Raw genomic sequence first — 17,570 nt, forward strand, 5'->3', positions numbered from 1 at the left:
CCCTGTGCTAGAGGGACTTTTTATGAAGGCTTCATCCTGTAGGCATGATGGATTATTAATTCCATTTCTTGGCCCTCTCCAGAGAATGGTGGATGGACCTGAAAATTCAAGCTTCTTTCTGGTGACTACCCACCATCTAGAAGCCCACCAAAAGTCTCCTCATTAAAACAGAAGACAATTTGATCACCCCCAGATTCAGAGGGACTTGGGAGCTTGGTGTTAGATGTTCTTATCACTCAGGAAATAGCAGAGCTCCAAGGAGTTCTGTGTCAGGAACTAGAAATATTAGAACATAAGACTCTCAGAACACCCCACAAAGACAAGGGTTTTAGGAGCTCAGCATCAGGAACTAGGCACAGAGAACAATATATGTATATTTCTTACTATTTCATACCATCCATCTTGTGAGAGAATAGAATCCATCTTACAGGAATTTGTAAGGTGGAAACACAGTTTGCTTGGTCCTGCTGGAATCAGAGGCTTGCCCAGCTGGGGCAGACTGGTAGGCATTCACCTGGATCTGGTACTGCACATGGGGTGTATTACCTTTGAGAATGTTGTGTCCTCACTGTGTGTCTCAGCCTTTCAGGCTCACAGTCTTAGATAGATCATGTTGGTAAGAATTGGACCCAGGCTTCAGGGTTGTACTGATGCTAAACTTAGTTTGAGAATGAAAACTGAAGCCTAGATGCCTAACACGGCATCACTGTCAAACTTTCTGTCTCCCAAATCAGAATACTTGTCTTCTTTAGTACGTATTCTTCAGTTCAGTATGTGTTCTTCCTGTAGTGAAGTTACCTGGGAAGCAAAATCATAAATCACAAAGTTCTCTAGTCATTTGTAATGAAAAGAAAACTATTACAGGAAAGGCACTAGTGTTTGCCTAGCTGGGTTGTTCTATCCTTGTTTCTTGTAGGGGAAACACGACAAAGTCGTGTTGTCTTGGTGAAGAGGGACTCAGAGATCTGGAAATTGAGGAAATTGATGCTTAATGACATTAAGCTATCTGAGCCTGATGTATTCAATATCTGGTAGATAGAGTCTCCCCCAGAAGAACTGGATTCCTTGATGTCTTAATTGAAGTCCTTTGTCCCGTGGAAAGTACTTGAATGGTTACTGCTAATGGTTTCCTAAAATTACAGTGCTATTGACTTATGACATTTAAATATTGAATTTAAGTTTATCTGTCTGTGTATCTTTGATAAGCTCCAGTAAGCTACGTTCGTATCTTTTTCAGTCTCCATTAGTTGGCACAGCAACGTAAGCAGATTGACATTAAGTGTTATAGATGCCGATTTGTAGTTTCACAATTTAAAATGCTTTGGCTGTTACAGTAAACTCCTGTCCCTGGCAAATGGCAGGAATTTGGTGTCATGATGAATTCAGTATCTTAGATTTTTTAAAAAGTTATGTCTTGCATTCTTTGTCAGTTTATGTTAGTTAAAATATAATGAAATGCACATGGCATAAGCAGCTAAGGACAGTTTATCTTAGAAAACTCCTTTTGAGTACCTGAGTTATTATTATGTTGTAGTCACATGAAAATGCCCATTAATATAAAGCTTTGATTAATATCAAAGTGGAACAAAACGGAGAAAAAGTAGTTACACTTTAAAACTTTGTATCCACAAAATCTTATTTTTGGAAGAAGGAAAATCAGACTCAGGAAAAAAATGTGTGTGTGATTTCAAATGAGATGGGTGTGAGCTGGTGGGAGAGGGACTCAGGAAAGGACATGGAAGGTTTTGATTCTGCTTTTCAAAACTGATTATAGTATTTTTAGAAATGAAGAACCTTAATCTTAGAAGGCAGGAAAACTGTTTTCCTATCTTGTATTTGTGAATAAGTGATAAATCAAAAATATTAAAATTAGATTTTCTTTGAAGAAGGTGATTATTGACAAGATACATACATGAATTACAAGTAGTGTTTTAGTGCAAAGTTTTCAGAAACTTTTAGTTTTTGAAAGTATGAAGTTCTTATTGCAGGCAATTTTCCTTTTTTTCCCTAGGAGTTTTTGACTGTTTTTCAGAGTCCCTGCTTTAATTTCATTTTTAAAATCAAAGCTGTGAATTGAAAAATGCTATTATATTTTTATTGCTTTCATTTCCTTCCAGCTTTGATTTAGTAAGGTGTTATCTTGGTTTTAACTCCACATTAAAAACTTGATTATAATTTATCACCTAACTCTTTAGATAGTTGTACTTTTACTTTCAATGACTAATGTAGTCTGTATCTAAGAGTCTTTTATTATTTAATAGTATTTGATTAATTGTGTTCTCCTTTATCATGTGCTTTTTCATTTCTTAGCCTTTTTTCCTTCTTGCTTTATCAACATGTCCCGTGTTGTGAAATCTCATTCCTCCCTCTCAAACAGTACTACTGAAAGTGTCAAGTGGCGCAAACTCAACTTTACAAACATTGGAAGCAACCTAAATATTCATAAAATTAATGGTGTGCAGTCCATTGAATGACTGAGAGATGTCCATTATATATTAAATGAAACAGAATATTTGAATATCTCATCACACAAAAAAAGGAGGAAAACTCTGAAAGGATTACATTTAAAAGTTACTGACATAGCCACTGTGAAGAACAGTATGGCGGGACCTAAAAACATCTAAAACTAGTTACCTCTGATCCTGCAATCCCACTCTTGGGCACATAGCTGGAAAAGGTGAAAACTCTAACTCAGAAACGTGTATGTACGCCAGTGTTCATAGCAGTATTATTTACTATAGCCAGGACATGGAAGCAGCCTAAATGTTCATCAAGAGATGAATGGATAAAAATGTGATTTGTGTGTATACACACACAATGGAATATTAGCCATAAAAAGAATGAAATAATGACATTAGTAGTAACATGGATGAACCTAGAGATTATCATACTAAGTGAAGTAAATCAGACAGAGAAAGACAAATACCATATGATATCACTTCTATGTGGAATCTAAAAAAAAAAAAAAACTGATACAAATGAATTTATTTACAAAATAGAAATAAACTCACAGATATAGAAAACAAATTTATGGTTAGCCAAGGGGAAAAGGGGTAAGGAGGGAATAACTAGGATCATGGGAGTAACATACGCATACTTGTTGTTGTTTAGTCAGTCAGTTGTCTGTGACTCTTTTGTGACCCCATGGAATGTAGCCCGCCAGGCTCCTCTGTCCATGGAATTCTCCAGGCAAAAATACAGGAGTGTGTTGCCATTTCCTTCTCGAGGGGATATTCCTGACCCGAGGGATAGATCCCGAGTCTCCTGCATTGGCGGGAGGGTTCTTTCCCACTGAGCGACCAGGGAAGCCCGTATACACACTACTATATATAAAATAGATTAACAACAAGGACCTACTGTATGGCACAGAGAACTATACTCAGCATCTTGTAATGACCTAATATGAAAAAGGATCTGAAAAAGAATTTTAAAAATTATGATTTTATCTTAGAGTGAGATAAGTTTTATGAGTGACTTGAACTTTTCTTTGAAACATAATAGAAATGTGCATAAATTATAAGTGTGCAGTTAATGATATTCAGTGAAGTGGAGATAGCCATGCAGCTAGCCCTCAGGTCAAGAAATTGAACTCGAGGAATTCCCTGGTTGGCCAGTGGTTAGGACTCAGCGCTTTCACCACTGAGGTGAAACAACCACCCCCGGTTACTATCCCGCCTTTGCCCATGCTCCTAACTTCTGACATCGTGGGTGAGGGTTGCTGCATTTGACCTTTCTGTAAATGGACTCATGCAGGATATACTAACGTGTCTGGCTTTCTTCAGTTCATTTAATGAGATGTATTCCTGTGGAGGGAATCAGTACATCATTTACTCTCTGCTCCATTGTGTGAATATGCCATCATCCACCTGTTCTAGTCTTGATGCATACTTGAGTTGCTTCAATTTTGGACTATTATCCAAAGTGCTGTTGCCAAGAACCTTCCCCTGTGTGTCCTTTAGTGAATGGTCCTATGGCATTTTGGGGTCATTGGGAATATGTGTTCAGCATCAGGGGATTTTGCCTAACCATCCTCCAAATTGGTTGCACCATTTAATTATTCCCTCCTAGTTAATGCACGACAGTTCCAACTGCTTCATGTCCTTGTCAAAGCTTATTATTCACCTAAAGCCATCCTGATAGGTGTATAGGAGTTTTTATTGTGGTTTTTATTTCTATTTTCCTGATAACTAATGAGGTTTAGTGCTTTTTCCATACATGTATGGGTCATTTAGGGCTTCCCTGGTGGCTCAGAGGTTAAAGCATCTGCCTGGAATGTGGGAGACCCTGGTTCGATCCCTGAGTTGGGAAGATCCCCTGGAGAAGGAAATGGCCACCCACTCCAGTACTCTTGCCTGGAGAATCCCATGGAGGGAGGAGCCTGGTAGGCTACAGTCCATGGAGTCGCAAAGAGTCGGACACAACTGAGCGACTTCACTTTCACTTATGGGTCATTTAACTGTCCTCTTTCACATATTTTTGCTCTATATTTCCCCATTTTTCTTTTGGATCGTCTCTCTCTTCTGATTGTAGGAGTTCTATGTAGTCTGATTGCATTCTTTCTTAACTATATGTAATTCAGATTTTTAGTGATTTTTTTTTTTTTTTTTTACTGAATTTTTACTTTATCTGTTTTCTAAAATTTTGGCAGAACAGACTTTTTTTTTTTTTTTTACAGTGATAAGAAGGTGAAACTATTATTTTGAAAAAACATATTCCCTAAGTCAAACAGAGAAAGACAAATACTGCATGATCTCACTTATTTGTGAACTTAAAAACAAACAAAGAAAAAACCTTCAAGTTCATAGACACTGAGATCAGATGCGTAGTTGACAGAGGTGGGAGGCAATGGGGTGGGCAAAATGGGTGAAGAGGGATAAAAGGTACAGACTTCCAATTGTAAGATAAATGAGTCATGAGGATGTAATGTACAGCTTGATGACTATAAGTGATAACACTGTATTGTATGTTTGAAAGTTGTAAGAGAGTAGATCTTAAAAGTTCTCATCACGAGGAAGAAATTTGCAACTATATGTGGTGACAAATGTTAACTTGTTATGGTGGTCATTTTTCATTTTGCAGTGTATCCAAATATTGAATTCTGATGTTGTACACCTGAAACTAATATAATGTTACATGCCAATTATTAAAAAGTTAAAAAAAAATACCAAATTCCCTTTCTTAATCGGCTTTGCTTTTCTTTTCCCGTCTCTGTCCTTTCTTCCATCACCCACCTACCCCTGCCTTTTTTTCCTTTTTGACTGAGCCTTTTGGCATACGGCACTTCTCCAACCATGGATCAATCTGATCAATCTCATGCCCCCTGCAGTGGAAAGGCAAGGTCTTAACCACTGGACCATCAGGGAAATCCTCTCCTAGTTTGAAGAGTTGGTTGAATCCCCACCCTCCCTGTCCCCTTCAGCACCTCACTCTTTAACCTCCTACTTTTGTTAGGTAGATTTTGCCATATCTGGGACTCCTCCTTTGTGTTTCGATGACCTAGTCTCTCCTTAACTCCCGACGGTATGATGGTACGAGCTACCCAGTCTTCGCAGATTTCTTCTCACGCGACTGTCTGATGACCCTGCACCTCCCTGGTCTTCTCGTCTCTTCCTCCTGCTGTGTTTTGCTTGGCTCCCTGTCGGCCTCTCCCCTGTTCGTCTTTGGGGCTCTTTCCCGACCGTGTCCTTTGTTGGCCTCTGGAGTGGTTGGGCAGCGTTGGCCACGTGCCAGAGGTCACACCCTTTGCAGAGTGTGGCTAGTCTTCAGCTCTCCAGCATCTTCCCCTTTACAGATACCTGTTAGAGTGCCAGCCCTCGAATGTCACTTTCTCCATCACCCGCCATTGTCTTCCTCCTCAAACATGCTTTGCCTCCTGGGTTCCTGTCTGTCCATAGAACTGACTGTACCACCAGATAACCCAGCTGAGAAACGTCATCATCTCTGCCTCTTCCTTGGACCCACAGCTGAGCCAAGGCTAGATCCTGTGAATTCTGTCTCTTCTGTAATAGCTCTCACATTAGAGGAACACAGACCTCAACAGGAACACAAATGACATAAGCAGTGTTTGCTAAGAGTTTGAGTGTCTGTCTATGCCAGCCACTGGGGCTCAGCGCTTGACATTGGTCACCTCACTGAATCTCACAGTGGCCTTCTGAGATAGTGCTGTTCACTTCATTTTGCAGGTGAGGAAACTGAGGCCTCGGGAGCTTAGGTAACTTGCTTAAGGACACTTTGCTGTCAGTTGGGAGCAGTGAATCTACTGTCTGACTGCAGACTACACTTCTTTGCTCTATTTTCTCATTTGTAGTTCAACCCCTTTCCAGACTTCCCTGGTGGTTCAGATGGTAAAGAATCTGCCTCTGATGTGGGAGACCCAGGTTCAATCCCTAGGTCAGGAAGATCCCCTGGACAAGGAAATGGCAACCCACTCCAGTATTCTTGCCTGGAGAATCCCATGGACAGAGGAGCCTGGCGGGTTACAGTCCATGGGGTCACAAAGAGCTGGACACAGCTGAGTGACTAACACAACCGCTTTCCCCATCTGCCTGCCCCTTCCTGCTTCACTGCTTCCTGCCCACATAGCATTTCCCTCTTAATCTGTTCTTTTCCCCATTCAAATTCATCCTCCAAAAATTTCAGGTGTGTCTTCCGCTCTGCTCATATTCTTTCTTGCTTTACTTCCGGTGACTGATTTAGAAGCCATCAGTAAAGACGGTTCTCTTTTAAAGAATTTCTATTAGAGTGTAGTTTATTCACAGTGATGTGTTAGTTGCCTGTATACAGCAAAGTGAATCAGTTACACACACACATACACACACACACACACACACACACACGTGTATATATATGTGTGTGCTCTTCATTAGGTTCTCACCCATACGGGCCGTTACACAGTATTGAGTAGAGTTCCCTGTGCTACAGAGTAGGTTCCTATTAGTTAACTGGTTTGTGTATAGTGTGTCTATGTCAATCCCAGTCCCCAATTTATCCTCCCCCTGTTACCCTTGATAACTACACATTTGTTTTCTACATCTGTCACTCAATTGTTGTTTTGTAAATAAGTTCATTTGTACCGCTTTTAAAAAAGATTCTGCATATAAGCAATACGTGATATTTGTCTGACTTCACTCAGGGTGATGATCTCTAGGCCCGTCCGTGGCACTGCAGATGGCATTGTTTTGCTCTTCTGGATGAGTAATATTGGTCTTTACAGACCAAAGTTTAGTTCCGACTACCTTTCTATCAGTTTAAGCTGCCCTCTGTGAGTAGGCTGTGCGCTTTCTCACACTGTTTGCCGAATCCAGAATGTACGCCTCACCTCTCGGTTCCGCCTGTCCCTGAAACCTTTCCTGTTTTTCAAGCCCCTGCTTCAGTGCTCTCCCTTATGTGAAACCTTCCTGAGCCTCCCTGCCAGCTCTCTGTGAACTTCCACAGCAGTTTGCAACCTTCCTTCCTGATGTGGTAAACTGACCAGCTCATTCTCATCAGTCACTTCTTTGACACCTCTGAAAACTCAAGCATAATTTTCAATATTAAGCATTCTTTTTTGATGGGTTCCATTAATTTTCCATCAACACAATAAAAGGAGTTTGGGCATATTGTTCATAAGAGCCATGGATGATAAGACTGAGGTCTAAGGGATTAAGGGGCTATATTTGTTCCCTTAAGCTGCTGTGACAAAGAACCGCAAACCGAATGGCTTAAAACAGGAGAAGTTTATTCTTCTTACAGTTCAAGAGGTGAGGTCTCAAATCAAGGTGTCAGCAGGGCTTGCTCCCTTGGAAGACTCCAGGGTAGGGTCCTTCCTTGCCTCCTCCACCTTCTGACGTTTCCTGGCAATTCTTGGTGACCCTTGGCTTGTAGCTTCATCACTCCATTGACACATGATAGTCTCTCCTGTGTCTGCCTTCATGGTGGTCATCTTCCCCCTCTGCCTTTGTTACATCAGTCATATTGGATTTGGGCCTTCCCTGGTGGCTCAGCTGGTAAAGAACCTGCCTGCTAATGCAGGAGACACAAGAGACCTGGGTTCAATCCTGGTTTGGGAAGATCCCTTGGAGAAGGAGATGGCAACCTGCTCCAGTATTCTTGCCTGGAAAATTCCATGGACAGAGGAGCCTGGTGGGCAGTACGGCATTTCTCCACTCTTGTCTCATCTTAACTAATGACATCTTCAGTGACCTGTTCTAAATAAGCACTGTGTCAGGCTCATCTTGTGATCCTAATGTTTTGACATCTGGGGCCTGAGTGACCCTGGGGAGACTGTCTTTTCCAGGGCTAACCAATTCCTAGAGATATTTAACCTGAGCACCCTTTCCATGTGCGAACTAACCAATCCAGAGCCCTCGTTCCCTCCCTGACCCCATCTTTCAGGTTATAACATTCCAGGCCAACATTCTCCTGTCTTAGTCACCCCAGGGCCAGGCACCAATAGTCAGGAACAGTCTTTATATCCCTGAGCCTGTTGAAATATTTACACCAACAAATCCTAAGCCTGCTTACCCTGCCTTGCCTTTCCTTCAGAAAGATAGCACAGTAAAGCATCTTGCCCTCATTCTTCACCTCCTGACCTGGCGCTTCACCGCGTGGCCCTGCCTGCCATGCCATTCCTCTTATTTCTAGGGATCTGTGAGGATCAGCTTCTTCCTTCAGGACAGTTTTCATGTCTGTGTGTCTTACCACACCTGATGAAAACAAGATGGTGCATTTGAAAACATTCACATTCTGTGATACCGGGAGTTAGAATTTCAGCATATCATTTTTGGGGGTATAATTTAATGCATAAATGTAAAGAAACCACTTGGTGAGATTTTATTTGCATTCCGTTGTGGGGTGGTGACCCATGACTGGAGTCAACAGGTAAGTGAGGGGCAGACTTGAGGTTCAGCGTGCCAGAGGGAGAAGCCGTGGTCCCTTTCTGTTTTAAATACCAGCAGAGGGAAAGGCATTATTTGCCACTGCACTGAAATTACTTCATAGGGGAGGCATCGAAGATTCATAATAGGGAGAAAGATGGATTTTCTTTTCCTTTGAATGGTGGCAAAATACGTGTAAATTCTGTGCTTAAAGATTTAATGGATGAGCTGTTGCAATTGTTTGTTTTCAGGACTATATTTCATTCTGAATTCTCTGCTAACTTTTTTTTTTCCTTGTTTTTTTTTTTTAAAGAAAGCGGCAGCCCGGAATCTCGTGTTAATGCTATCCATTTCTTGGTACACAAACTGCCAGAAAAAAATAAGGAAATGTTGGATATTTTGGTGAAACACTTAACTAAGTAAGCCTCTCTTTCTTCCTAACTTGTTTTATTTTGCTTTGGGTGCCGTGTGGTGGTGTTGGGTCTGTAACACTTTGAACTGGGGCTGCGGACACAATACCAGGGACCACGCCTGCAAGAGCGGGCTGGACGCTTGCCTTGCTGTGTGTGTTTTGGACAAGAGTGATGAAATGTGATGCTTTCATGAAGTCGTATAATTATTTGCTTAACTTCCCTGCCAGCAACTCAGGGTTTGATTAGAAGTAAGAAAAGAGAATCTTAAACATTTCCCTATACACTGATTCTGGCCATGTGATTATAAGCCTGTTAGCAAATTTAACTTGGTTTCACACCTACCTAACTCTGAGTCTGCATGGATATATCCTTGGAGTTTGTTTAATCCAGTAATAGGTAGTTATTTCATTCAATCCATTCCATGTTTTTTTCACTCCTTCTTTACAAAGTAAGCAAAATCTAATAATTCAGTGGGGAAATTAGCTCTTTCTTCATATGTAAATGACTCCTAGGTCACTATAATTGTAGAATTTTAGAGGTGAGAGGAAGCTGAGGAACACTGTGTTTTATAACCTGTATTTCACACACACGCAAAAGAAACTGGAGGTGAGGAAATATTGTGTGCTTTCAGGGCTCCTACTGCGGTAGAGCCATTCATTCATTTGGCCTGCCAGTATTTTCTGAGTGCCTTCTAAGGTGTTAGTTGAACACATAGTTGAACAAGATAAAGTCCCTGTCTTTGTGAAGTACCTTCTTTCTAAGAGGGAAAAGATAATGAACAGACTGCAAATAAAAATCATGTCAGGTGGTAAGTGGTAAAAAGGCTAAGTAAGAGTGAGGGATAAAGAATATGTATTGGGTCTGGGACTATAAAGAGTTGTGATGGAGGGTCTTTTCAAGGCTAAGACCTTTGAGTTGAGGCTTGAATTAGGTGGCAGGGCTGCCGAGAACAGTTGCCCAGGTTGTTCGCTGCACAATGGAGTATGGGTGTTCTGACCAAGCTCTGTGCTCGTGATGATGCTTCTTACAAAGGTGCCAGGTGGGCTGGGAGTCTTTGGAAACAGGTGTGTAATGACCAGGGGAAAGAGGGGATGTTCTCGGTAGAAAGGAAGAAACAGTAAATGAAGGCCTTCAGGGACACAAGCTTAGCACAGACATAGAATTATAAGAAAGATGCTGTGGTTAAACAGAGCATCAAAGGAAAGGAAGGATGTGGGAAGCTAGGCAGGGTCCCCACATGTGGTGCCTCGCCACGTGTGACTATTACAGGGGCAGACACTGAGGACAGTTAAGTCTGACTTCTTCTCTGTAGGGAAAGACAGAGTTGCAGACATCCCACAGTTACTGCCCCTTCTTTTAACCAGAGACCTTTCTACCCCCTTTCATCTTATTAGTGTTTCAAATCACTCCAAGCAGAACCTCATGACCGTGGCAAACTTAGGAGTGGTGTTTGGACCAACTCTCATGAGGCCACAGGAAGAAACTGTTGCTGCCATCATGGATTTGAAGTTTCAGAACATTGTTGTGGAAATTTTAATTGAAAACCATGAAAAGGTAAAAGTGCCTTTTTCCCCTTTCCTTAGGGTAATTCCTATTTGGGGCTTATTTCCATGTGAGGTACACCTGTCCTCTTAGTTTTTTATGTAATAATTTTATTCTCATGATGGTAAGCCTGGTTCTGAGAAGTCCTCCTGGAGTTTGTGTCTTTGGCAGAGTTCCATAAATCTGAAGCTTACGTAGTCTTCTGTTATTCCACTGGTTTAAGGAAGCAACATTTAATCCAGATGCCAATGAGTATCTGCCGTGTTGTAGACCGTGTTTTGCTGCCTTTGTTCCTCTCCTTGGATTCCTCACTCAGATTCCTTTTCCTGTAACTCAGGGAAAACATGTGTTGTCAGTCTGTTCCACCCTCGTCCCCAGAAAAACACACACAACTCCCCCCTCTCCTCACAGCTATGCTAAAAATTTCAGGAGATCCACATGCATTCTTGAACCTGGGGTCTCCAGGTTGAGAATCTCTGGCTTAAAATGAATACTCTCTTAGGTAACATATCCTATTGTTTGTTTCTCTGTGTTCAGAGGAATACATGAGTTTTCAAGATAAATGAACTCTTTCAAGATCTTCTAGGATTTTTTCCTCCTCTTCTGTTCATATAGAGCAGGACCTGGCCAGTAACTTTCCTCATTCGTCTTTTTTTTTTTTTAAATAACTTTTATTGAGGTATAATTGCCTTACAGTGTTGTGTTATTTTCTGCTCCACAGCATAATGAATCAGCTTGGCATGTACATACATCCCCTCTTTTCTGCTTTTCTTCCCCATTTGAGTCACCACAGAGCACTGTGTAGAGTTGTCTGAACTATGCAGTAGGTTCTCATTAGCTACGTATTTTATACATAGTGTCAGTAGTGTGTATATGTCGGTGACAGTCTGCCAATTCCTCCCATCCCTCTTCCCCACTTGGTATCCATAAGTTTGTCCTCTCCATCTGTGTCTCTATGTTTGCTTTGCAAATAAATTCATCTATACCATTTTTCTACATTCTACATATATGTGTCAATATACACTTGTTTTTCTCTTTCTGACTTATTCACTCTCTATGACAGACTCTAGGCCCACCCATGTCTCTACAAACGATCCAATTTCGTTCCTTTTTATAGCTGAGTAATATTCCATTGTGCATCTTCTTTATCCGTTCCTCTGTTGATAGACACTTAGGTTGCTTCTACGTCTTGACTATTGTAAACAGTGCTGCAGTGAACATTAGGGTGCATAGGTGTTTTTTGAGTCACGGTTTTCTCACTTCTAAGACAGGGAATTGGAAAACTGTTAAGATGATTGGTCAACAACTTTAACTGCTTACTCAATTTTCTAAAAAATTGAGATTGCGTTATATGGTTAGCATGTATACAGGTGCTGGGAGGCGAAGACAAACATTACAGCCCCTGATGGAAAGTAAGTCACCATCGGGGGGTGGGGGGGGTTGGAGTCGTGTTTTGGGAACTGTGTCCCACAGCTCACGTCCCATCCTGTGCACTGTACTTACTTTTCTCATTGTTACCCATTTCTCGCTTCTAGATCTCTGAGGACAGAGATCTTTTTGCACATTTAGAATAAATCCTGGTACTCCTTAGGCACTCTGTTAATAATTATTTGGTGAATTAACGGATTCAGTAAAATATATGGAGGTCAATGAAGTGGGAAGGAGACAGACAGAGCTGTAGTCCTTTTGAGCGAGGCATGGCAAGGATGTTCCTTGGATTCTTGTTGTGTCTTCTGCTGGCTGGAGCAATTCTAGCTTACGCGAATATCACTTCCCACTGAAAAGTGAGGCTTGAAACCTAGTTAGACATTCACTTTACGAGGTGGCAAAAGCAGCTTGCTTATGGGTGTCAGACATTGGTGGGGTTTTTTTTGGTTTTGTTTTTCGGCAGCTAGTGGTGCATTTATGTCTCCTTTTATGGTCCCATCAAACAGTCATTAAACCTCGTTAGCATGTACAGTGAGCTATCCAGTAAGACAGCTTCATGGCACAATGGCTACTATTCGTTTTGTGGAAAAGAAATAATTAGACTCTAAGCTTTGAGAAAATGTTTAGGAGCACAGCTATCATTCGGTTAAATCCCAATTAGAGAACTTTTATTCAATTTATTTGTGAAAATACTGACTCTGGGTCTTGCTCTCTGATAAAATGCTCACCCCACCTAATGCCACAGCTTCCCATGTTCTCTTATTTGGTGCGGGCGAGATAAGTGCCTGCTTCCGTTCTTCTGGGAAGTAGTGAGGGCTGCTTTCACCCTGTTAACAAATCTTACAGGAACTTCCAAGCGGCATTGTCGAGCCGATTACAGTAGTTACTGCAGATGGGACTGGCCCTGTGCTCGGAGATGGAGCCTTATAGGATTAAGTGGAGGGGTTCTGGTCTGCCCTCTCCCCCTTTCTGTGGCCAAGCTGGGCAGTGCTGTGAATGCACAACTGATATTGACTCAAGTCCTGAGGTCTCCGACCAAGAGGAGATGAGATCCTGAGTTTCAGATTGTTCCCTGAATGTGTGGGCTCACGTTTGGGGCACCCTAAGGGTTGTTTGGGGTGGGGTGGTTCGGTTCGGTTCAGTTCAGTCGCTCAGTCATGTCCGCCTCTTTGTGACCCCATGAACCGCAGCACGCCAGGCCTCCCTGTCCATCACCAACTCCCGGAGTCCACCCAAACTCATGTCCATTGAGTCGGTGATGCCATCCACCCATCTCATCTTCTGTCGTCCCCTTCTCCCGCCCTCAATCTTTCCCGGCATCAGGGTCTTTTCAAATTACTCAACTCTTTGCATCAGGTGGCCAAAGTATTGGAGTTTCAGCTTCGACATCAGTCCTTCCAATGAACACCCAGGACTAATCTCCTTTAGGATGGACTGGTTGGATCTCCTTGCAGTCCAAGGGCAGTTAGCTTGGATTAATGAACATTTTTGAGAACTTAATTTCTCCATTCTCTCTTTTTTTTCCCCCTTTAATTTCATCTTTGTGCACTTTAAAAAAAAAAAATTTGTTTTAACGTGGACCATTTTTTAAAAAGTCTGTATTGAATTTGTTAAGATACTCTGTTTTATGTTTTGTTTTTTGGGCCCTGAAGCATGTCGGATCTTAGTTCCTTCACCAGGGATTGAACTGCAGCCCCTCCATGGAAAGTACGGAGTCCTAACCACTGGACCACCCCAGAAGTCCCATCCTTGCCCACTTTCACTCTCACTCCCAGCCTTTTGTTTCTGTTTGTTTGGGCTTCACGTAAGAGTCTGTGCTTGGCTGTGCCGAAGAGTATTTCTGCTGACAAGGGTGGCTTTGTAGAAACACTTCCTGTGGACATCTGGCCCCACCTGAGCCATACGTTTCCTTGACAACTGATCTCTGTACACCACCTAGAGAGGCTGATGTTTGTCTTCAATGTGGTGAAAGAGGGATATATTGATAGTTCCCTTTAATGTTTGAGAGCAAAGAGAAAAATGAGAAAGGATAGGAAATGTGAGAAAGAATAGTCTCATGAGGAAGGAAAAAAATTATAATTCAAAAAAGAGGAGAAACTAGCTGTGAAATGAAACAGCCAAAATGACAATAGAAGGAAAATGTTTTCTTTTCCTTAGTTACTTATTTTTCTTCCCTAGGAATGTGAAATATTTTACCTCTGACTAGGAAAGTTGCTAAGTCAGAAAAGGAAACTTTCAACATATAATTAAAGCAAGAGAGCTCCAGATTAATTTTGGAGTTGGAAAAGGACCCCTGGTTAATCTTTGGAGATCACATTTTATCCAAGGCTCTTTGCTGTTTTCATAAAATCCATATGTACTTTATAGGAAACTTAATCCATATGTTTTGGCTTCATTTCCACTCAATACATTAAGATGTTGTTTTTAAAGAAGTGTTCATAGGCCAAAAATATTATCAAAGTCTTTTTTCCTTTGCAAAGCAGAAGATTGCATTTCCCAGGTGGAAAGGGTACTGTGAAATTCCCAGGGATTTTCAAATAGGAGTTGCACCTTAGAGTGTGTGAGTTTTGCATTTGTTTTGTTCTTAAAGTATACAGTTGTTCCCTTGGTATCTGTGGGGAGTTGGTTCCATGATCCCCTGCAGATCCCAAAATCCACAGATTTTCTAGTCCCTTATATAAGATGGTGTCCTATTTGCACATATCCTATACACATTTTGCTGTATTCTTTACATCATCTCTAGATTACTTGTGTTGATAATACCTAATACAATGTAAATGCTGTGTAAGTAGTTGACAGTGTGGGGAAAATGCAAGTTTTGCTTTTTGAAACTTTCTGAAATTTTTTTCTGAATAGTTTTGATCTGCTGTGGGCTGAATCTGCTAATGGGGAACCCATGGAGGGCCAACTAGTTGAGGATTAATTCAGTATATCTGTCACGAGTGCCTGCTCTGCGTCAGACACAGTGTGAGATTTGAGAGACGGGAAGATAGTCCTGTAGGGAAAGGAAGAAATGGCGTGGTGAAGGGTAAGTGTGCTCAGACAGAAGAGAGGAAGCTGCCGGGAGTTTATGAACAGAGTTTATGTCCAGCTGCGGGGAACCTGGAAGGCTTCCTGAATAGGTGACTTGAATAGGTTGTAGCATGGAGTTTAAACAGGTGGAGGTGTTTTAAGGGGACATTTCAGGTATGAGGCATCGTGTAATCAGAGAAGCAACGAGTCGGTTTGTGTTCTGGGAATGCGCCTCTTGTTGGAACGTGGGCAAGTGGCACGAGATGAGATTGGAAAGAGATTCAGGCCAGGTGTGGGGAGGTTGAGACTGCCACCACAGGACTCGGGGTTTAATTTCGGAGGTACCAGGGCCTCTCATCGTTCTGAAGTGAACTTCTTAATCTGGCAGTAAGGTTTGCCATGAAAGCAGAAGAGGGAAGGGCCAGGTGAGAGGTCTCATGGAACGCTGGTGAGAATGGGGCATTTCCGGGGGAGAGCATCAGCTTGTGAGGTGGAGGAGACGGAATCCAGGTGCCGGATTCATGGGGCACCTCAGAGGAGGGGGTTATAAATGACGCTGGGTACTCCATCCCAGGAGAATATTAGTGTTATTAATGAAAGAAGGGAAAAATGTGTTTGGGGCAGGAGTAAGGTTGAGTTTAGTTTATAACATGTGGGATTTTAGTGGTTGTCTGGATATCTAGCAAGACCAGCCCAACATTGGAAAAGACCCTGATTCTGGGAAAGACTGAAGGCAGGAGGAGAAGGGGGCAGCAGAGGATGAGATGGTTGAATGGCATCACTGACTCAATGGACATGAGTTTGAGCAAGCTCGTGAAGGACAGGGAAGCTTGGCCTGCTGCAGTCCATTGGGTTGCAAAGAGTCAGATACAAGTTAGCGACTGAACAACAACAAAGCCCAGCAGACAGTTGGAGATGGGAGGCTCAACCTGGGGAGAGAATTTAGTGGAAGAAGGTATATTTTTAATACATGGTATAAAGACATGAGATGGATATGGGAAAAATTTATTGGTGTGTCTGTTATATGGAGTGTCTCATGACCTGTGTGTATAATCCCCATTGTGTGTCTGTGTGTGTGTGTATGTATATATAATAGAATATATATGTACAGAATTCTTATTACTTATCCCTTTATGCATATGAGAAAAACTGAAAGGTCCAAGATCCCTTGCTCATGTCTACATAGCTAGTAAGTGGCAATGCTTGGGTTTGCAGTAAAGATTGTTCAACCCTACAGCGTTTGGTTTTCACCTCTAGGAGGAGGGAGGTGAAACATGAGAAACATGATATCTTACTCTTTGTGCTGAAAGCAGAGCCGGAAGCCCAGACAAGTTCAGTGTCAGGGTGCTTGAGGGGCATTGTCGGTGATGCCAGTTGCTCTCAGGAGACAGACAGGTTTGAGGGCTAATAGAAGACATGTTTTCTCCAAGAGTAAGATGGCTATTGAGAGCAGCTTATAAGGCCGTGAGTGCGTGAGTGTTCAGGAGTGGGTAATAAGTCTGTGTCTACTTCCGGTTTTTCCCGTGTCACAGGAGAACTCCTGCCTTGTATGTGGTTTGGTCATCATTCTCATACCTGATCTTCTGTTAGCTCACAGCTGGGGTGGGGATGATCCTCAGAGGAGCTTAGTTAAACTAAGTGTCAAGAACCCTCTTGAGCTATAGGGTCTGTTTCAGTTGAGCGTGTTCTGTTATTTTATACATTTTCAATGTCATAAAAGAAATTTATGTTTATAATGTGACTCCCTCCATGCCTCTGCCCAGATCTGTTCCCCCAGGCCCTTGAACAATCAGAAGAGCTTTTAAGGATCATCAAAAAAAAAAAAAAAAAAGCAAAAATCCTATATCACAGTGGTTTTCTTTTACTGTCTGCATCATTTTATGTTCTTATTGAAAGTGGCAATTTATGTCAAGTGAGGTATGTGAAGTTATGCTCAAGGAAATCACTTCACGAAGTATGTGTCATACTATAGTTATAATCTAAGTTATATTTATCTTGTTAAGGATTTTAGTCGGATTTTCAGTGTGATGGGTTTGCTCTCAAGGTCATTGATTCTGAGGACAGTGGGTGATGAGGTTTTTTCCTGGTTTTAGCTTGGGTACAGTACAATTTCTGGGGACCACAAGGTGCTGAGAAACGGTCACATTTTGTTTACATAAATCTTTTCCTCTATGAGGATTCCTGTAACTTTGCTAAAAGAAGCATTTCTGCCTTTGAAATAGGCCCAGTATGAGTCTTTGTCATTTTTTTCTTTTTGATTGTGCTGTATGGCATGTGAGATCTTAGTTCCCCGATCAGGGATTGAACCTGGACCCCGGCA

At 41.8% G+C, this 17,570-nt stretch overlaps 1 protein-coding gene across 3 annotated transcripts in view; it reads left to right on the top strand.

The window, feature by feature from the left end:
- The window catches only part of ARHGAP10 (Rho GTPase activating protein 10), a 368,778-nt gene that overhangs the window by 238,107 nt on the left and 113,101 nt on the right, over positions 1-17,570 (top strand). For all 3 annotated transcript variants that reach the window (XR_009692905.1, XM_061142466.1, XM_061142467.1), the window contains exons 17-18: positions 9,169-9,274; positions 10,663-10,822. Coding sequence is in view for 2 of the 3 variants with exons in the window: in XM_061142466.1 (XP_060998449.1) it covers positions 9,169-9,274; positions 10,663-10,822 (266 nt within the window). In the remaining variant the exon portion in view is untranslated. The remainder of the gene's footprint in view (positions 1-9,168; positions 9,275-10,662; positions 10,823-17,570) is intronic.

Source organism: Dama dama, chromosome 5 (assembly GCF_033118175.1).
Source record: "Dama dama isolate Ldn47 chromosome 5, ASM3311817v1, whole genome shotgun sequence".
In the NCBI taxonomy this organism is placed as follows: Eukaryota; Metazoa; Chordata; class Mammalia; order Artiodactyla; family Cervidae; genus Dama; species Dama dama.